The sequence below is a fragment of the Uranotaenia lowii genome, chromosome 2, assembly GCF_029784155.1.
Source record: "Uranotaenia lowii strain MFRU-FL chromosome 2, ASM2978415v1, whole genome shotgun sequence".
Classification (NCBI taxonomy): Eukaryota; Metazoa; Arthropoda; class Insecta; order Diptera; family Culicidae; genus Uranotaenia; species Uranotaenia lowii.
This window is the reverse complement of record NC_073692.1, coordinates 119,011,423-119,033,606: the sequence shown is the minus strand read 5'-3', so window position 1 is coordinate 119,033,606 and position 22,184 is coordinate 119,011,423. Positions and strand designations below refer to the sequence as shown.

The 22,184-nt window shown below is 38.5% G+C and overlaps 1 protein-coding gene across 3 annotated transcripts in view; it reads left to right on the top strand.

The window, feature by feature from the left end:
- LOC129743736 (1-phosphatidylinositol 4,5-bisphosphate phosphodiesterase classes I and II) overlaps positions 1 to 21,661 on the top strand; it is a 373,988-nt gene extending 352,327 nt beyond the window's left edge. For 2 of the 3 annotated variants that reach the window (XM_055735865.1, XM_055735863.1), the window contains exons 12-18: positions 8,191 to 8,348; positions 9,115 to 9,285; positions 9,356 to 9,872; positions 9,985 to 10,700; positions 10,763 to 10,872; positions 16,420 to 16,564; positions 16,629 to 21,661. In XM_055735865.1, coding sequence (XP_055591840.1) covers positions 8,191 to 8,348; positions 9,115 to 9,285; positions 9,356 to 9,872; positions 9,985 to 10,700; positions 10,763 to 10,872; positions 16,420 to 16,564; positions 16,629 to 16,889 — 2,078 coding nt within the window. In that variant the 3' untranslated portion in view covers positions 16,890 to 21,661. The remainder of the gene's footprint in view (positions 1 to 8,190; positions 8,349 to 9,114; positions 9,286 to 9,355; positions 9,873 to 9,984; positions 10,701 to 10,762; positions 10,873 to 16,419; positions 16,565 to 16,628) is intronic. The other variant, XM_055735864.1, reaches the window with a different exon arrangement.
- Positions 21,662 to 22,184: the final 523 nt, after the last annotated feature.

Sequence of the window (22,184 nt, the reverse complement as noted above, 5' to 3'; positions counted from 1 at the left end):
AGCAATGGCCAGGATGGTTATGGATACTGTCGTGATATTACAATACCTAGTTGCTCGAGCTGGTAAGGCCGGCAAGCGCTTGGAAAAAGGAACTCGACACGCAAGGCCGGAAGTAGTAGAATGACTTTGCGATGAAACATTTTTCGAGTCTGCGATTTTTAGACTCGATGGATGATATTCTCTGCAAATCAGATGAAAATAATTTCTTACTTCTACGTGGAATGGTGGAAATCCTTCTGAGCAGAAAGCAAGCACTCGGTGGTGGATGATTCTCATCAGGTGATCAACAACGCAATGCTACTAAATAGATCAATCCCCAACTCCGCTTTGGGATCACCGTGATACATCCGTTCCTATTGTAAAGGGAGGGATCTGAAAAATTATCCTCTAGTTCACCTCGAATGGTTTTAGAAAGTTGAGAAACATTCGGACCAAAACAGGTATAAAAAAAGAAAAGATGATATTTCCAAATCGCAGTACAAAATTTCATGAAATCTTTAGCTATTCAAATATCCAAAGTCCGATATTTGTAGGTCAAATCTGCAGAGTACCCGACGAGTTGTGAAAGAAACGTGGATTTGATTGGATACTTCAAAAAGTAAATAAATGAATATTTTAACCCATTATATTATCTCTGAAACCAACAACAAGTATCGAAAAAAGGAATGTTATGGAACAAAAAAGTAACCAATGAAATTCAAGAATGAATGTGGTAAATCTAAATTTAAAACTTTAAAACTTTGAAGCAACGGAAACGGCATCAAAGGAAATTATATCAAAGATTGTGACATTTTATTCAATAATTATATTTTTGTCATACAAAAACATTCATTTTGCGCAAGGGTATGAATGGTATTTAATGAATGTTTAATTAATATTTCTTTTTATCTGGAAACCCTTTTATTTTTTCAGTTACTTAATAGGAATTTCCTTTTGCAATAAAAAAAAGTTATTTGCGAAATATTTGTTATCTTTCATATTTACGAGTTTAAACTCTCATTTAAGGTTGATGATAGAAAAAAGTGAATTTGATTTCATTTTTTAAACGGTCAATTCGAAAAAAAAAATAAGGCAGTGAAAGGCAAATGCACTTGGCATCGCTGGTTGCGTTTCATTTTATATCTTCGTTTTCTATCACACCGGTGGACAACCAACATTTATGTTCTATTTTTCACGATAGAAAAATTTCTATCTGTGCTACAGTTGTCAAAATTCCTACCACTTTTTCCCAACACGGGTGAACTTGCTCTTAACCCTCATCCGCATTAGATTTCATTACCCTAATCAGCACTTGTGGTGTCAATTTGACACCACAAGCTCAAATCGTTATAACTTTTGGCGTGTTAAACCGATTTGAACAAAACTTACATCAAAAGAAACCTTGTAATGTCAGTAAAATATGTTTAGAACATTATATAAAGCTAAAGTTACAAGTTTTCTCGTTATTCAGCATGAAAGAAAAAAAATCCGAAAAAACATGCCTCCCGAAAACTGCTGTAGTTCATATATTGCACGTCCAAAAAATATTTGCTTTATGCATATGAAAGCTGAAGTTAATGCCTACATCATGAATACAAGAAATATTTTTTTAATTTTTTTTAATGAAATGGTCACAAAAAGTTCAAAAAAGTGGTCTAAAAAACCTACTTTTCATTCGATTGCTAGTAAAAACTGTCTGAGCGATGGTAGAGTTTCGAAAAAAATATGACTACGAAATGTATTAAAATTCCAACATTTTGCTGTCTTTAGATTTTTTATGCAACAAAAATTGAATTTACTGGAATTTTTCAAAGTTCACTACTCTGCGCGATTTTTTTACAAATTGAAATTTCATCTGTTTTTGTGGTCCACTGTCAGGTTGTACCCGGATTATCAGTGCTTTTGCTTTGTTTGGACCAATCAAGAGTATATTCATTGGAAAGCAAATTTAATCTACATTCTAGTGAGGTGCTACAATTCACGCTGTGAGATTTTACAAAAATATGAAAAATATAAACGTAAAATCATTCCTGAATTTCTAGAACTACAAGCAGCGGTCCAGCAAAACGCGTTTGTTTGCTCTCCGAGTAGGTACGGAGGGTGGTGATTTGGTCAGAGAGCGAAGTCGACAGACGAAATAACGATGCGTGTCGTGCATTTCTTGGTCTTTTTGTTGCATAAAAAATCTAAAGACAGCAAAATGTTGGAATTTTAATACATTTCGTAGTCATATTTTTTTCGAAACTCTACCATCGCTCAGACAGTTTTTACTAGCAATCGAATGAAAAGTAGGTTTTTTAGACCACTTTTTTGAACTTTTTGTGACCATTTCATTAAAAAAAAATTTAAAAAAAATATTTCTTGTATTCATGATGTAGGCATTAACTTCAGCTTTCATATGCATAAGGCACATATTTTTTTGGACGTGCAATATATGAACTACAGCAGTTTTCGTGAGGCATGTTTTTTCGGATTTTTTTTCTTTCATGCTGAATAACGAGAAAACTTGTAACTTTAGCTTTATATAATGTTCTAAACATATTTTACTGACATTACAAGGTTTCTTTTGATATAAGTTTTATATGAAGTTCATAATAATTCAAACGACTTAAATAGATTTTACTTTTGTGGTGTCAAAATGACACCAAAAGTCGGAAAAGGGAGTTTTTTGTCCAGGCTTCTAGGGTTCGTCCATAAAAAAAGTAAAGATGCAATATTGAAGAACTTTTGAATTCATTTAGGGTCCCCGAAGAAATTTTTGTATTTTGAAGCTTCTGAAAAAAGTTACAAGCCTTCAAACTTGCAATGGTGCCAAAATGACACCCTAATGCGGATGAGGGTTAAATATATATGTATGGTGGTATAACAGCTTGTAACGGTTTGTGGATTTCAGAGAGAAAGTCTGACACAAATGTGTTACGTGAGGAGAGGCGGGTTAAAAATGATCGAAAATGATTGAGAATTTTGTTACGTAATATTTGAACAGCCTCCAAACATTTTCTCCATCCTTAATAATTTGCCATTGTTGTATTTTTTTCATTTCTGCTACTTTCTTTACATTTCTCTATTTTGTTTTTTTTTTCTGTCATTTTTGTTATTATTTTCTCGTCAGTTTGGCATATACATTAGACTGAGTCAATGTTGGGTAATTTTTGAATTTGTCAAACCCTGGGGTCTTAAAGCTTCATTTTGGTTCAAAACTCATCGATGATTTTTACAGAATTTTTAAGTAACGTTTACAAAAGAAAATTTGAACTTTTTGGTTTGTATGGGAAAATAAAATATTTTGTACGGATATCATGGTTTTTGTGCCAATTTATAAATTCTCCAAAGGAAATTTACCGCTGAACAACTGTTACTTACCACCATGCAAAGTGTTAACATCAACGCAAGTATAATTAAGGACTTCATAAAACATTACTCGGTACTTCATACTAAGAGCTTCGGTTTTTCCGAATGAAAATAGTGAGAATACTCCAAGAAGTAAATACAAATAAAAATAAAATCAACTAACAACATGAACTAACATCTCATGAAATTTTTCAATATCTGTGACCTTATAAAATCGGACTTTTTGGACTTATACCATTCATACAGCAATATCTCACACTCATTGGTGGAGTGGAAACATATCGTTCCCATTATCCTTCCAAAATTCTGTTGAAATCGTTGAATTTTCAGTTCAAGTCAAAAATATTGTACCGCGTAACTATTTATCCAACTGATAGAGTTTTTCAAAAATTTGACACATCATTTTTCAAAAATTATCATGGAAACTGCCAAACAGAAAGACAGATTTCGTCGACGAACACGATACCCCGTTGATGGTTATCAAAGAGCAACAAATATCATTTCAACACAAGTTGATGGGGCACAGTTACACCGTTCAAGAACAAGAAGTTCAGATTGGTGCTGAATGATGAAGAAATTGTGAAGAGTGTTTTGGATCTCAGTAATGATTCTTCATTCTATGATGGCGATGAAACATTTTCGAAAAAAGCGATTTCTTTGTTAAGTGTGGATCCACCAATCGATATGGTGTTATACCAGACTGAGTTGATTTGAGGTCATTTTTGAATTTCTGAAACCCTGGGGTTTAAAAAGTTTCGTTTTTTGTTCAAATCTTTTCCATGATTTTACATGAAAAAATTTTAAATTTTTGGTTTTTATGGAAGAATTGAATAATTTGCACTGAAAAATCAACACCATTTTTGTTTCTTCTGTGAAACCTAGTCTGCTTATGGGTTTTGTGCCAATTAAAGGAAATTTTCTACTGAACAACTTTGTCGAAGACCGTAACTTCGTATCTTATTAGACAAAAAAGTTATTAGCTGTTAAATAGGGGTATGTTTTTGGCACTGTAAAACAATAAATTCAATTCACATCTCTGCTGGGTGTCTATCGAGGTATTGCATGACTACTTTTCATGGAATACTTTGATAGGCACCCAGCAGTGATGTCAGTTTAATTTATTGTTTTTCAACTCCAAAGGACTTTTTCCAATTCAGCACCTAATAACTTTTTTGTATAATAAGATACGAAGTTACGGTCTTCGACAAAGTTGTATAGCGGAAAATTTCCTTTAGAGAATTCATAAATTGAGAAGAAAAGCCATGATCAGCCAGAAGAAACAAAAATGGTGTTGATTCTTCAGCAAAAAATATTCAATTTTCCCATACAAACGTAAAATTTCAAATTTACTCATGTAAATGTTACTTAAAAATTCTGCAAAAAATCATAGATGAGCCAAAACTAAACCTTTTAGACCCCAGTGTTTGAGAAATTCAAAAATGACTCCAAATCGAATCAGTGTTATGGTTTAAGGCAATGAGATTTTTTCTAATATACCTACATATGTTCTTACATTCTGTAGAACATATATATACATATGACTAAGCTTGCCAGATTGCCCGGTTTTATCCGGATTTGCCCGGATATTTGATGCAAAATTTCGAGAAAGTCCGGTCCGGCCCGGTTGCCCGGATATCGTTGAAAAAGTCCGGATATTGCCCGGGTTTTTTCACAGTTTTCACAAAGAAACCAAAAAAAATCAAAGTTTTTGAGTAAGTTTTAGCAAAATCGATTAACGGTATGGAAATTTTCAACGGTTGTTTCAAATTATTTCGCTGATTTACTTCTATTAACCTTTAAATATTTAAGTCTTCCAAAAAGTTTTTGGAAGTCTGCAATGACATAATAAAATATTAATTTTTTTTATTTTTTTTGCATTTTTTCTTTGCTTTTATATATAATAACACCTAAATTTTGCCCGGTTTTTGCCCGGTTTTTTGAATTTGAAAAATTGAAATCCATGCCCGGATTTTGCCAGGTTTTTTTGAAAAAATGCCCGGAATTGCTAGGCCCGGATGGGAGTGGAAAAAATTCTGGCAACCTTACATATGACCCATTCCAAGCACCCCTCAACTGGAGAACCGATTTTTATTTTTCATTATCCAAAAATAAATTACATAGCGTTAGAAAGATTATTTCTTGAGTGTCATTTTCCATTAAAAGATTTTCAGCTACATTTTTTTAGAATTGAGTATGTTAACGTTGAAATTTAAAAATTTCAGTATGAAATTAAATTGATTTTTGCAAATATTCTTTATTTTTTACATAACTTTGTCAAAAATTTAGCTATGTCAAAAAAAATTACTGCAAAATGATGGTAGAAAAGCCATCCTTTAAGCATGATATAAGATAAATAACAGTTACTGCAAGTTTACGCTCTAGAATCGTTGATAAAGGTATCTATTTTTAAGCGTTGTGACGTCACGAAAATTCGACTGTTTTTAAATTTATGATTTACTGAAATTTCACATATTGTCGGAAATTGGAGGTCTCTTCAAACTTTTTGAGTGGAATTTAATGCAATTTTCAGAATGAAAATCGGTTTAGCAGGTTGTAAGTTGCACTGGGGTAAAGAATGCGTTGTGACGTCACGAAATATTATTTACTTTTTTTTCGAAAACGTTCAAGACTTTTTACTTCAACACTATGATAGTATTTCTTCAATACAAGTTCAACACAACAATGTGGTTCAATAAACGAATTCTATTATCAAGTTTTTGAAGAAACTAATTTTTTTTTTTGCATTAACTTAGTTGTGTTTAAACATTTCTAATAAAACATATAAAACAGCGCTTAAAAACGCTTGATTCAAGAATAAACAAACTATCAAACAAATGAAATCCTCATCGATTTTGTAAAAGAATATTTGTGAATCATAAAGCAGGTAGATTTGAATGAAAATCTTGCAAAAAATCAAATTATTCATATATCTATGTTAGAGTGAAAAACACCGCTAGTAGCTTCTATTTCTTTCTGGCATTATGTTCAAACAAAATAAGTTCCATGAAATAAATGTAATGAGATTCAAAAAATCTTTGAACATGGAAAACTTAATAGATTAACTTTTTATTAAAAAATTCATAAGATTTTCATAGAAAATTAATTGATAAAATTAATTGAATTATTTTAATAGAAAACTGCTTTTATTGAAATTTCCACCTCAAAGAATGTCACTAGAAAATCCAAATCGAAACATGTTTTCACATAAAATCTCACAAAAGAGACTTTTAACTGAATTACAAAATTAAATAACTTAAAATATGTACTAGCACAAAGTCCCATGCAAAATTTAGGCCACATTATTCTAAGGAAAGGGGTTGCGCAACGCACCTGAAGTTTGTATGGAATTATGTAGATTTGTTCGGCATGATAAAAAAAACCGTTTTTCGTCAATAATTTAGGTCTTTATCAACCAATTTTTCTTTTAATTTGAGTATTTTAAAGCTTTGATTATGACGATATTTCATCTGAGGAACGCGTTTCGATTAGAGTTATCATTAAACAGCTATAACGTACAAAATTAGCGTCGATTAACGATCATTCAGGTATTTTTTGTATTTGACCCATCAGAAGCTAATTTTTGAAACTCAAAAACCTTTTTAACTAAACCATTGTAGAAATGAGATCTTGAGATAAACTATTTGTCATAATGAAAGTTTTGTGCATGACTATAATTAAAACAAATCAGCCGATAGGGACTTCAGAAACTGCATAACTTGCTTTTTTCGCATAATTCCATACAAATTTTAGTCTAATTGTGCCCTCTATTTCCATGGGCCAATCCCCAAATTTGGCACTGGACTTTGTGTTAGGCCTAGGATCTATTTAAGCTTGCATTTTATAAGATTTTCATTAGATGGCTGATTTAGGCACTCTAGTGTCCATTAACTATCTTTGAAAAGATCGAAGGCTTTGAAATTATCATTTATTTTTCCTTTCCTTTGCAATGAAAGATTAAAAAGATTCGGAAACACATTTCAACGCTTTTACGAATAAATATTTCCTAGTTTTAGTTTTGTCCTAAATAATATTCACATGATCGCATAAAAAAACTTCGAATAAAATTGACGTGAGCAGTGTTGCAAACCTTATCTGCTTATATGGGCCTTTGAGATTTAATTCCTTTTAATTTTTAGGAATAAATGGATCGATTTCATCACCAAATCACATTATTTATTAAGTTTTTAAGCATTTTAAGTAAATCAAGCATTTATTTTAAGATTATACTTTGATTTATTCCATGTAGCTAACCATAAATTTTCGTGACGTCACAACGCTTTGCAAAACCCTGCTTTAAAAAAATGGTGCGTTGTGACGTCACGATTCCTTTTGATTATATTTTGTTAACTATTTATTCTATACAAATACTTTTGGTTTCAAATTGTAGAGAATTAATTTTTGACCTTATAATGTACAATTTTTAACAATGTGCGATATGATCAGTAAAACTTACATACAATATACCAAAAAATTGTTTTGCAAACGTTGTGACGTCACGCTGGAATGGGTCATATATAGAATTAGAATTCTGTTAACAGCGTAGTTTCTTAAAGTAAGATTGTAGTTATCACATTTCGAAATTTTATGAAGAACCCACGTGCAGCTTAATAATATAGATTCTGTCCAAAAACCGAAACCGATAAGAAGCGCATTTTATGTGACACAAATGACAGCACACTGGCCCAAGCCGGGCTCAACAATTCCCTGAAGCGATGTTACTAATTATTATGCTCTGATAATTTCTTCCCCGACGTCTTACCGTTCGCATGGAACCTGTGAACCCCTGTTTATCACGCAATGTCCGAATCGTTTTGGTTGACTTCCCTCCTTGGACACACGTACGCACAAACACATCTCCAGAGAAGGCTCGTTACTACGAGATGTCCTCGTTCGACGAGAAACAGGCAACCACGTTGCTGAAGGAACGGCCCATCGAGTTCGTCAACTACAACAAACATCAGCTGTCACGCGTTTACCCGGCCGGGACACGATTCGACAGCTCCAACTTTATGCCACAGGTAAGCAAACAGAAATGGGAAATTGGCTTTCGAGGTGGTTGGAAGTCGTTGATATATTGATTCAGTTTTGTTTAATTTTAATTTGTTTGAGCAAGTCAAGAGAACTTTTCAAACATCAACTTCAGAAGTCAGATTCCTCTTACTTTTCTAATTTCTGAAATTTTCTCAAAATCCTAAAAAAGAGAAAGCCTATCTTAATGTCCTCTCCTAGTGTTCTCTTTCATTCTAAGTAAAAGAAAACTGGTCTCAAATCCTGTTCTTGAAACAATTCTGACTTCTGAGAATTCCTTGCCTTCTACCCTTAAACAAAAGTAAGTGAGAAACTTGAAATGTGCCACAATGTCGACTTCGTCGAATTGGAATCCTAAGACGCATCCTGCTAGATACCTTTGTTTAAAGAATAAACCAGTAACAGATTCCAGGAAGGACATTTGATGAAATGCTGCTTAAAGAATACTAGCCGACTGGAAAAGCGGAAGGTAGTAGATAACGTTTCGAGTTCGTTAAATTGTTGAAATTTCGAGATTTTGAATTTAGAGTTGATTACAAACACAACGCTAGAAAATTCAACTATTCCATAGGTAGTTCATTTAAAAAATAAGTACTCAGTACTCAGTACACATTCTATGGCGACCGTGAAAATTTGGTTAACAATCTTCAACGTGGTCACCTTTCGGTAATCAAAAAAGCTTGCTCTCGAAATTTCGTTCAAAAATAAGTTACACATTATGAGATTATTCAAATATTTTTGATTTCCCATCAACAGCTGTTCTGGAACGCCGGCTGTCAGCTGGTGGCGCTCAACTACCAGACCCTCGATCTCGCAATGCAGCTAAATTTGGGTCTGTTCGAGTATAACCATCGGTGTGGTTACATCCTGAAGCCGGAGTTTATGCGCCGTACGGATAGGCGGCTTGATCCTTTTGCCGAAAGCACGGTTTGTGATTTTATACATTTAACGAAAAAAAAACCCTTTCTTAATTCTAACATCCAACTTTTGTTCGTAGGTCGATGGAATCATAGCTGGAACTGTGATCGTAACCGTGTTGTCTGGCCAGTTTCTAACGGATAAAAAAGTTGGCACATACGTTGAGGTGGACATGTTTGGCCTCCCAGCTGACACCGTGAGGAAAAAATTCCGAACAAAAATTGTTCGGGATAATGGCATCAATCCGATCTACGGCGAGGACCCGTTTGTGTTCAAGAAGGTAGTCCTTCCGGAACTGGCCAGTATTAGAATATCAGCTTACGAAGAGGGTGGAAAACCGATTGGACATCGTGTTCTACCGGTCATTGGACTTTGCCCTGGCTTTCGACATCTTACGCTGAGAACGGAAGTTGGTCAACCAATTCCTCTGGCAACGTTGTTTTTGTCCATCGTTGTCAAAGATTACGTACCGGATGGTCTCTCTGAACTAGCCGAGGCTCTAGCGAATCCAATCAAATATCAGAGCGAGCTTGAGAAACGTTCGGAACAATTAGCAGTTTTACAGGAAGATATGGAACCGGATGAGGACGAATCATGTAAGATTTCAGTTAATTTTATAATTTTTCGTTAAATTTAGTTTTGTTGCTCGGCATGTTTTTGTTGTGTTTGTTTTCATTGTTTTTCTCCAAAACTGGAACCAACTTGCAGTTGTAATCGTTTCTGTAGGTACAAGGAAGGACACTCTGAAGGCTAGTGATAACGTAACGAGTAGTCCGAAGCATCGAGTCAGTGCCATGGCTGCCGCATCTGCATCGGTCGATAGCGATCATGACGTGCGGGAAACTCCTCTGGAAGCAATTTCGAAAGTGGTAGCCCTACCGGTAGCTCAATCATCAATCGACCAAACTAGTCCTCTGCTCGTCAAACAGGCAACAATTCCTCAGCAATCTCATCCACCACAGCAGGAAAAATCGCACTCGACCGAGCAGACCGAAATTAAGAAGATTATAGCTGACCCGCTGGAGAAGATATTTGAAGACAAACAGGTGCGGAAAAAGAGGGAAGCACTGGAGAAGGAACTGAAGACCCTCAAAAAGAACCACGACAAAGAGAAGATCAAGGTAACGGCCCATAAAAGTGGGGACCTGAGCGATGGCATTAAAAAGAGTAAATTTGGAATGGGTAACAAGCTGGTGAAACGGTTTAGCAGCAAAAATATGGCTGATATGAACCTGCGGATACCGCCTTGTGCTGTCGATGGCGATTCGAGCGATAACAGTGCCCAGGCAGAACGACTAAAGCAACTTTGCAGAGATCATGCGAGCAGCTATCGAGAGGTGCTGGAAAAGTATCACGAAATCATCTACAACCTGGCGGAAGATTTGCTTCGACAATCACAGGAGGCTCAGATGAAGCAGATGAAGGTGAATTCGATGCAGTTTGTATTTAATTTTGAATAGATTTATGGAACAAAAAATCATTTCAGGTGCAATTGGAACGAGAAACAAGTGAGGTGATGCGGCAGCTACAGCTATCTAGGAAGAACGAGGTGAAGCAGCTAGCACAAGTACACAAAGATAAGGATGAGTTGGAAAGGTGAGTGTTCGAACTGTGTACCAAAGAAAGTATCTTTGTAATCATATTGGTACCTTCAAATAACGAATCTGGACCTACGGGTAAATGAGTCGACAAACGATATACAGGGTTTGTCCGGAAAGAAATAGTACTGACTGTTTCGGAGCGGATCTTCGGAGCGTGCCCGCGCTGACTGGATAAGATAGAGTGCGTTCCTAGCTAACGAACGAGCCGCTGTTCGTTTGTCTCCTAGCAATGGGAAAATCAGGAGAGTCATTTTCGCGCGACGTGTTTCTGTGAGTGGTGCAAGCCGAAAATGCAGCGTTCGTTAGACAAGAACGCGATTAAATTCTGTGTGAAACTCGGTAAATCTGCGACAGAGACGTTTGAAATGATCAAGCAGGTTACTCAGATGTTGCTTTAGCAAGACGTGGTGTGTTTCGCTGGCACCAAGCCTTTTTGGAAGGCCGGGAAGAGGTCTGCGATGTAGACCGTGCTGGAAGACCTTCGACTTCGACAAACACCGACAACGTTTCGAAGGCCTTCCTGCACGGTCTTCATCGCAGACCTCTTCCCGGCCTTCCAAAAAGGCTTGGTGCAAGCGAAACACACCACGTCTTGCTAAAGCAACATCTGAGTAACTTGCTTGATCATTTCAAACGTATCTGTCGCAGATTTACCGAGTTTCACACAGAATTTTATCGCGTTTTGGTCTAACGAACGCTGCATTTTCGGCTTGCACCACTCACAGAAACACGTCGCGCGAAAATGGCTCTCCTGGTTCTCCCGTTGCTAGGAGATAAAAAACAGTGGCTCGTTCGTTAGCTAGGAACGCCCTCTTCCTTATCCAGTCGGCGCGGGTACGCTCCGAAATACAGTCGCGGCGGAAAATAGTCAATCCTATTACTTTCCGGACAAACCCTGTATTCACTCTTCTTTGAGGATATTTCCTGTTCCACAAAATATTATTTTTTATATGATATTCACTAAGAAGAAGGTCATACGATACCATAACCCGGAATTTTACTCGTAGGGAACGACAGATCAAGGATACTCCCTTCAATGGAGTTATCTCAAGTCGAGATCCACTACGCAGTATATCATGGGATTATAGTTTTATTGACGCGCTCTTCTCAAAAGTCACCCAACGGCGAAATCATTCTACTTAGGTTCGAAGAGACCATGTTTAGATACCGTAAAAGTGTCCACCTTTTAGTGTTAGTACTCTGGCACCAGGCTTCTACGCTACTTGGGTACTCTCGACAGCGTAAACGACAACTACGCAAACTACAAAAGGCGTGTCGCACAATCCGTAACGTGATCTTTGAACCGACATATAAGGCACTTACCAAAGCATCTAAACTAGTCGCGCATGCTGACACAACCCACTAAGGTAGGACCTGATTGGTTACTAGTAGAATGTTTTATTCCATCTCACGACATAACTTGATGGACATAATTCTTCCAAATAACTCGGTCCATGCCAACCGTTCTCCAACTGCTCAGGCATTCCACATTCGTCAAGTCACGCTCTACATGGTCTAAGCCACTCGCTCATTATACCCCTGCTCGTCTGTGACAGGCGCGAACCCAGGACATGGACCTAGAACCCTGGAGATAAGAGGCCGGGCTTCCAATCGTTAGAGGAAAGGTCAGGCCTCAAGTCTTTAGGAGGAGAGGTTTATGCGGGTAACCCCGAGTCTTTACGATTGGAGGTCGAGTCTCGAGTCGCAAGAGGCCGGGAGTCGGAGATCAGGCCTTTAGTCGAAGAAGGGTATAAGTGGTTATCTCGAGTCATTACGAGGAGAGGTCAGATCTCGAGTCACTGAAAAAGAGATCGTGCCTTGACTCATGCAGAGGAGAGGTATGTGTACGTCAATCTCGAGTCGATGCGAGAAGGAGTCGGATTTCGAGCCGCAAGAGGGGAGATCAGACCTCAAATAGCGAAGTGGAGAGGTTTATTTGGGAAGCTCGAGTCATTGCGCGGAGATGTCAATTTTCAAGTCGTTAGAGGAGGGTTTAGATTTAGAGCCATCAGGATAAGAGGTTTTGCTGAAGGCGGTCTCGTCCCATTGTACTAATGGACCCAGAGTAGCAAACTCAGGGAACGCGGTAGCTCACCATGCCTTGGAATACAATCCGTAAACCGGAATTTAGCACCTGTGGTTACCTGCTCGTCTGGTGCCTAGAGAATCAGCAGCGAACACATGGTTTTGCAGGACAGTCGTCAGGCATTCTCGCAACATGTCCTGCCCAGCGTATCCGTCAAACCTTCTTCACCTTCTGAATACTAGGTTCCTAGTAGAGTTGCGCGAGCTCGTGATTCATCCTTCACTTCAACATTCCATCCTGCACAATTTTCGCGTATTTTTTGATAACGTGCCACTATTAAGCCTACTCGTTTTCTGATGACTGATACACTCCGTGTGAGGGCTAAGTCTTCTCGAGCGCAGTTGCTTGTGGAGTCTGTAGTAGGCACGACTTCCACTGATCATTTGCCGCCAGATTTCACGGCTGATGGCATTATCTGCGGTCAGCAGTGAGTCGAGATAGACAAAGTTTCAAAGCCCAGTACATACTTCGTCTTGGACGTATTAATCATCCACCAAATCCTTCCTGCTTCGCGTTTCAGTTTGCGGTAGAACCCCTCCATCGCCGCTGATGATCTGCAGACTATGTCAATGACGTCGGAAAAGCAGATAAGTTGACTGGATCTGTTGAAAGTCCTGACCCGCGTTTTGAGCACCACTCGTCGAATAACACCTTCTAGCGCCACGTTGAACATTATGCAGGATAGACCATCGCCTTGTCGAAGCCCCTTGCGTGATTTGAATGAGCTCGACAATTAACCCGAAATCCGCACACAGCACTGCGTTCCATCCATCGTCGCTTTGATCAGTCTGGTTTGAATCGCGGAAAAGCCGTTCTAATCCATGATTTTCCATAGTTCGTCACGATCGTATCGTATACATCTTAAAGTCGATGAATAGATGGTACGTGATGGTGTTCACGGCATTTTTGAAAGATGTGCCACAGTGTGAAAACCTGGTCCATCGTAGACTGTCCCCCCATGAAGCCGGCCTGATGACTTTCTACTAATCTGTTTGCTTGTGGCGTTAGACGGCGGAGTAGGATTTGGGACAGCACTTTGAAGGTGGCATTGTAGACAGTGATCGCTCGGTAGATTTCACAGATGGGGCGTAATACCTCCTTTCAGTCCTCCGTGAGTTGTCTTGTGTCCCAGGTCCGGACCATCAACCGGTGTAGGTAATCGGCCAACTTGTCCGGGCTACGATGAATTCCTTCCCAGCCAACTTGTTGCTATTCAGCTGGCGAATGGCTTCCTTAACTTCACTCATCGTTGGGGGGGGGCTCTTCTACGCCGGCGATGTACCTTCCCCCGCCGTCTTGATCTTCTGCATGTGCGCCGTGCAGGTGGTCATCGAAGAGCTTCTTCCACCTTTTGATCACCTTACATTTCGGCATGCGGCACGCAGCATTTGCGGGATGCGTTAAGTTGCGATGTTTCCTCGGAACGATGAAGCTGCTACAGCTCCTCGAGCTCTGCCTCCTCCAGGCGGCGCTTTTTCTCCAAGAAAGTTCGGACTTACTGCCTCTTCCAATGTGAGTCATTTTCCATATTTCGACGGGTGTTTTTTTTGGACTACTGCCGCCCGTAGGACATTCTCTTCATCCATCACCCTCTTGCATTCCTCGTCGAATCAGTCGTTCCACATGCCCGATGACGTCCTCCAAAACGCTGTTGATGGTTGTCTTGATGGTATCCCAAAAGTCCCCGAGAGGGGCTTCGTAAAGCTCGCCCTCTTCCGGCAGCGCAGCTTCGAGCGATTGCGCTTAGTCTGCCATGACCTCAAGTTGCTTCAGTCGTGCGATATTTAACCGAGGCGGGCGTCGTATGTTGTTCACTCCGAAGAGTTTTGTGCGCACCATCACCAGATAAAGGTTGGCGCCTCGACAGAATCTTACTTTGATGATGTCCAAGAAGTGCCGGCTGTCTATCAAAACGATGTCGATCTGTGATTGCGTTTGGTACGGTGATCTCCAGGTGTACTTGTGTGGAAGGGCGGTGCTGGAAAAAGATACTACGTACGGCCATTCGTTTGGAGGCGGCGAAATCTATTAGTCTGAGGCCGTTTTCGTTGGTCAGCTGGTGCGTACTGAACCTTCCAATTGTCGGATTAAATTCCTCCTCCTGGCCGACCTGAGCGTTAAAATCCCCGATGGCGATCTTGATAGCATGTTTTGGGCAGCGGCGTTCTCACGTTCCAGCTGCGCGTAGAATTCGCCTTTGTCGTCACCAGTACTTCCGAGGTGAAGGCTTTGCACGTTGATGATGCTGATTTAGAAGAACCGGACCTTGATTCTCAACCGGCACATTCTTAGATCGATCGGCCACCACCCGATCAGGCGATTTTTCATCTTCCCCATCACTATAAAAGTTGTTCCAAGCTCATTTGTGTTGCCACAGCTCTGGTAGATGCCTTTACCATCTTGGTACGTTCGTATCGTGGAGCCCTTTCAGCGTACCTCCTGCAGCGCTACGGTGTAGAATTCGCGTCTCTTCATGAAATTTAAAGATCGGCAGTTCCATGTTTCAAGTTCCCAAGCGCTAGTCCCTTTTCGTCGCGTTAGTCTTTGCCGTTTTCCATACGGAACTTTTTGTTCGTTGTTCGTTGCTTGCGTTTTTTTTTGTATTCATGGGCTCGCAAGACCCGCAACTAACCCCACTATCTCGAAGGAGGACCATCGTGATGTTGTTGTTTTGGGTCCCGAACACCACCAAGACGTTGCACGTGCACTCCGCCCCTGACATGGAGAACAGAGGCATACGGAGCCCCCTAACTCAGTTAACATACAACCAAAGCATCCACCGGGGTTGGGTACCCGATCTTTGCTAAGGTTGCACGCACACCACCTAGCACCATGGGAAGTCAGAGAATCGGAGTTGTAGACAAGGGGTGATATGAATACTACCCAAAGGTTGGGTGTATGGATTCGCGAGTTGCACATTGTCCACCGCTCGCCAGCCAGCTCCAGCTAGCAAGTAGGAGGTTATTTCTCCAGCGCTGTACTGACTAGTAGCTGTCATTTGCCGTTTGCCTCCTTAAGTTATGCGAACCGACTCTTGTGTTGTCTGTCAATGTAAAGTGAGGGCGATGCAAACCTTTGCCGGATAACAGGCATTTCTGGGCATTCCCGTTCGAAATTGCGACCACGAGGTTTGCTCTAATATGCCGGAAAACATCGGGCACATAGTTATCTGTTATCACCCGCTCGAATCTGAATCCTTATGCAAAGTGCCAAACCACGGAGAGTGTGAGAAAAAGACGGATAGTGTACCTAGTGGTCTTAGGGTTGCCAGCCAAAGGTAAAGACCGGTATTTTAATGGAGTGAATCATATTTTACCAAAACCCCAAAAAAATTCAAATATTTTAATATCCTTTTCTATTCGACTAAGAAATTTCCTTGAGACCACTAATTTGTTTGTCAATCAAAGTCGTATGTCCCACAGTTGAAGTAATATATTTAACCCTCACTTTTTGCAGAATGAAACGCGAGGTCGATTCAACGCTGGTAGAGAAGGGAGTGGCCGAACGGGTGCGCTTAACTGCCACATTCGAACGAAAACGGGACGATCTCCAGCGGCAGCACGATCAGGTGAAGCACGGTCTAGAAGAACACCGAGCTAAGGTAAGCTGATGAGTTTTTCGAATGTGTCGAACTGTATTTTGTAATATCCCGAAATCTTCCGCAGGCGAAAGCAATGCTCGAGAAGGAAGCCGAATCGCACGCCTGCATTTCGGACACATTCCTGGCACATCTCAACACCAGTACCAGCACCACCAGTTGTTCCTCGGTGGGCGGCAGTGGTTCCGTGCCTCAGACGTCCGTCTCCAGTGGGGATCTGTGCGGCCAGAGTGCATCCGGCCCGACGGGTAGCGCCATCACCAAATCGAATTCCTCCTCGAATGCTGGGCCACCGCACGAAAACAACGTTAACAATACTCACGTGTAGGCGAAGTGATGCAATCAAACACACATTCTAAGCTAGTCATTTTCATTCGAATTGATTTCATAGAGGGCGAGACTTAATACGAGCTTTCTACCTTTTCGGTGTACTGGGACGCTGGGAGGAGTTCGCCAAAAGTGTACAGGATACTACTCCTAGACGATTAGTTACACAATCTATATTTACAATTTTTATCGATGACTGAAATCTGAACACTTTGTGGCAACTGTTGAGCCGCGCTAAAACTGTTGATTATATTTGTATTCTTAGTTTGCATTCCGGAAACGACGCGCCTTCCGGGTGGTGGTTGTACAAACTCGAAATTTCGATTCGGTTTTCTGTGAGAAAACTTTGCTGGCCTAACTAGAATTATTTTTATCTATCAACTGTTGGACATTCGAACGCTTTAATCATATTAAACATACGTACACATATATGTTAGCAGAGTAGGAACGTTTGTTACTTCTCCCTTTCCTTAGACCCTCGAATTTGCATTTGTTTTGAATAGTTTGTGGAACAACAAGGGCGTCGATCGTCCGGAAAGAATTTCAGTTGTTCTCGAGGAACACGCTAAGCTATTTACCTACTATATACTTTGTGCTCTGAAAACATAAAAAATAAAACATGGAACTCGTTGACGGGTAAACTCGATGTTATTTGGTAGTGTTTTGGAAAAAAAAATGAAACCGTGGCACAAATTGCTATTTGTGTACCACACTAAAGAGTTAAGCAACAGCATAATTGGTAGTTGAAAGCATTACGAGTGAAGAATCTTAACCTATCGTGTTGATGGGATTTGCATCCGTTGAAAATTCGTACGAAATGAATATCACCAGGATTTAAAAGTTCAGAATTAAACTTGAGAATAAGATTGAAACTATAGTAACTTTAAAATATATGTAATGTTTTTCAAAATGCGAAACCGTTTTTCTGGACTGGATCTATCACTAGTTGAAACGTTGCCGGAGCGTTCTCAAGACCAAAAGGTATTCTAAACAATTCTTACTTGTCCCCATTCCCCCCATTGTCCCCATTCAAAGCAGTTTTACGGGTGAAATCAGAATTTTATCAACGACTGACATTCGGCTTTTTTTAACATCATCCTCAAAAGTCTGTTTGATAGGTTCAAGTCTAGCGGTTTATGCGACAAATAAAAAAGTTCACAGTGTGTTCTTGTTCACGGTTCCTCAACAAATACAACCGCATTTTTGCTGGACACTTAATGTAAAGCATGCTTGAGTTGTGAGAACCACTTAATCGAAAGATGCTCGAATTCTTATCCTTTCATAGTCATCATGTGACTACTGCAAACCATGTCCAAAACTTTCTGAACGTTTCCTCTATAATAGTGTCCATCTATCTTGGAACTTTGCTGGCGTGTTTTTGGGACCAAACGGCACTCGTGAAAGTTTTCATTTTTTATCTTCCTGTCTGATAGATACCCTTAAAATATTTATTGATTCTCTTGCTAGATGCTGTACTGGAAAGCATTGAGCCTTTTTTTATGTATTTCAGTATCCCAAGAATTGCATGAATATGAGAGTATTCTGTAGAAACTTTCTTGCTTTAACTTTGCCTAGTCAGCATCTTACAAAAACTGACTAACTGTTTATGTATGATCCAAAAAAGTGAATTTTGAAGAGGTTTTGACCTCCTTTTTTAAATTTTGTTATTTCCAGTCAGCTTTTGTCGAAATTTCAAACAAAACTAAAATTTTAGAATCAGAATTCAAATATTCATTAAACAAATTCAACTGCAAAAGTCAGATTCATGTAACCATGGGATAAATTTTCGATCGATGCAAATCTCATAACCGAACGGAAAAAACATGTCTCAGAATAGAAAGCAACGTAGAGTTAAATGATTACTTTTAGCAAAAACCATAAAACATCAAAATATTAACTAGTTATATTTAATGTTGAAGTGTTTGTTCTAGTTAAAGAAAAAGCAGAAAACATTGTAAACAAATAAACAGAAACGCAAAATAAGCATGTATTAACACAAAACAAAAAGATATTTCTCTTGTTAAGAAACAAAAAAAGTAAAACAATCGTTAACTTACAAAAAAGGGATATTGAACAGAAAAAATCTTAATACCAAACCAAAACGCAACGCACTATTTGAATTGAATGTTTGACTCTTTCGCGAACCCTTCGTGCGGCTCTCGGCCGGTTCAAAGACTCGAAAGGGAGGATCCTTCCGGATTCCCCCACTCAAGCTTGACCGGATGCCCCAGGGAACGTCCTCTTACGGAGAAAACCTATGATGTAAACACAGATAACACTTAAAAGCAAATCGATGGCCCGGCAATGACCTGGCCGGCACCATCGCTGAATGTCTCTTGGAATTTCCCACCTTTTGAATGTGTGCGTGTGAACGTTCTCGTAACCTTTAGACTAGATAACAGAAAACAACAACAAAATGTGTGTGTTAGCGAGAGGATTTTGTAGCTGAATTCGGACGGGTTTTCTCTAACTCTGAAAAGTATCAGACAGTCGGGAAGGTTGGAATAGAATTGATGATGGTAGCGAACGTATATTAAACGTGCTGGTAGAGAAAATTTGAAAAAATGAGAAATCATACGACGTTCTCGTACCGCAAGCAATGGTGATACTTAAAAACTAGCAAACAAAATTACAAGGATTGAATCAATAGAGGAAACTAACGTGGAATCTCTGGTGTTTTAGAATACTACATTGAATATTCATCAATTTTCGACGGTAAAATTAGCTTTAAAGTTAAACATATTTTCTAAGAAATAATTTATGTTTTATATGATTTTAGTTTGAATATAAAGATTGACAATCAATAAATGCTAAGTGATTTTAATTTTTGTTTTCTTATTATATTTTCATTAGTTTTAAATTATTTCCTTTGATTCATCTGGACAAAAACTTGATAGTGAAGATTGGAACTGGAATTGACCCTTTTTGAAAAAAACTCAAGTACTGAAAGTTTCCATAAGCAATTGCTGAAGTCCGGATATATTTTTTCCATACCAATATAAAACTTAAAAATCTTATTCTGATTTTGTTCCTAATTTTTCAATATAGAGTTCTTACAGAATTATTGAATTCAATTTTTGAAAAAAAAAAACTTAAAACAAGAAAATGTCTACCATCTGAAAAATCCTTTTTTGTCAATTTCCTTATCTTTTTACGGAACTCAACTGGATGATGAAAACTTTCAGCATTTTGTTTGAATGTAATCTCCAATAAAACAAATCTATCACTGAAAGAAATCATTACTTTTATTTCTCTTTCTGTTAGTAGAGACTATAAACCAAAAGTTTTCAAATCAATTTACTTTATTTCTTACTCAAGTTGGCATTCTAACGAATACAAAGTAAATCTTGAAACGCTGTGAAACCTATAGAATGTTAAAGTTCGACTACTTGCATCCTTCCAATAGTTTGGACGAGTTGAATGATATCGAGCAAAAAAAAAACAACCTTTTCTATCTCTATGTGCCTTGTGTATAAAACAGAATTAACATCTTTACTTTAAAAACACAACAGTGAATCATCAAAACCTACATCCAATAAGCAAATCGATCACCAATCCATATACACTTGAAACATTTGTACTAGGCTAAGTGAAAAACAAAAAAAAAACAGAAAACTGAAAATTGATAACACCATTCCAATTATAACGTGGTAAGCTATAGGTAAACTTTAATCGATGTTACAGTAAATTATCATTAAACGATTTCAAGTGTAAGTGGAATTAAAGAATAGATCAACTCGAACTTCATCTTCCGCAAAATCTCAACCCTCACCGATCGTCGTCACCATCCACCGAAATGTATTTGATCCATCTTATGGACGAACTGATCCCTAATCATCTCAGAAACAAATAAGCGTATCTAAAAACAAAAAAAGAAGCTACACCATCTCCATACTCACCCAACGGAAACTGATATTTACAACATGCATTCTCGCGGCATTCTACACCTTTGGGTTTCATCACAAGGCAGCAGTATTGACTTTTGAGACAAATCTTTTACTTTATATCATATTGTGGCTACAGAAGGAAAGCCGAGAAAACCAGTAGAAAAAAAAAACAAAACAAAGTTGTAACCCGAAACAAAACTGTACATTTCAAACTAATAAAGAAAAACAGTATCTAATTGTGACTAACAAATAATGAAGATAACAAACAAAAAAAACCCAACTAATCAGTATTATTACACATTAGCCGATCAAGTTGGTAAAGTACTTTAGACGATAGAAAACGTGTTAATGGGAGAAGAATACACACCCGTATAACTCCCCCCGGAACTCCTTCTGAGTCAAAGGTTTGAAGCTAAATGGCAGTAGTTGTAGATTTGTAACATATTGGAAACACCGAAACGAGAAATGGCGAGACAAGTTGGGAATGGCAAAAGCCGATTTGAAAACCTTTGAATCTTCTATTTAGTAATCTTATTTAGGTGTTGACTAGTGTTATGCAGAGAAAAAAAAACTTGGAAACAGTAAACAAAAAAAAAAGGAATCAGTATTGTCAGTGGCAGTGACACGTGTGAATCTATTTCTTGGCTCTATCTTTGACAACCAATACACCAGAAATTTGTGACAGAAGAAGTACGGTTTGAACGATTTAAAAGAAAAAAAAGTAAAAACAAATCAGAGGACAAAAGAATCATAACTTTCGAAAAACATATTTATTGTTGAATCAAAGCAATCGAAAGATTCCTTTTAATTCAACCACGGTAAATGAAAAGTTCATATACCAGTATTTCGATAGCAACTTACTACCTTCTTCAGTGAACGTTTTCGATTGATACGATTGAACGTTCACTGAAGAAGGTAGTAAGTTGCTATCGAAATACTGGAATATGAACTTTTCATTTACCGTGGTTGAATTAAAAGGAATCTTTCGATTGCTTTGATTCAGTCGAATCATTCAACCAAGTAGGCTCATACCACAACAGAGTGGATATTTATTGTTGTGACGGACAAGTCAAATGCGAAACCCCAATCCGACATCACTTAAAAAGCTATAGCCAGCTGTCAAATAAATTGGAAACTCTTAAAAAAACAACAACCATGTGTTTAATTATCTCTTCGGTAAGTTATCATGTCCCCCTAATTGAACTTCGGAACTCGAACATTAGTTTGGAGACAATTGTTGGAAAAAGGATGCCCGAATGATTGATTGATTCAGATCGATCAGATTTTGGATTTTTGTTTCATTAGGCTGGAACAAATATCAATTTCTTCTTTTGTCAACACTCCCCCCCCAACAACCCCCCCCCCCCTCCCCCCCCTGGGAATATTCTAAAAACCCGAAGGGGGAGATA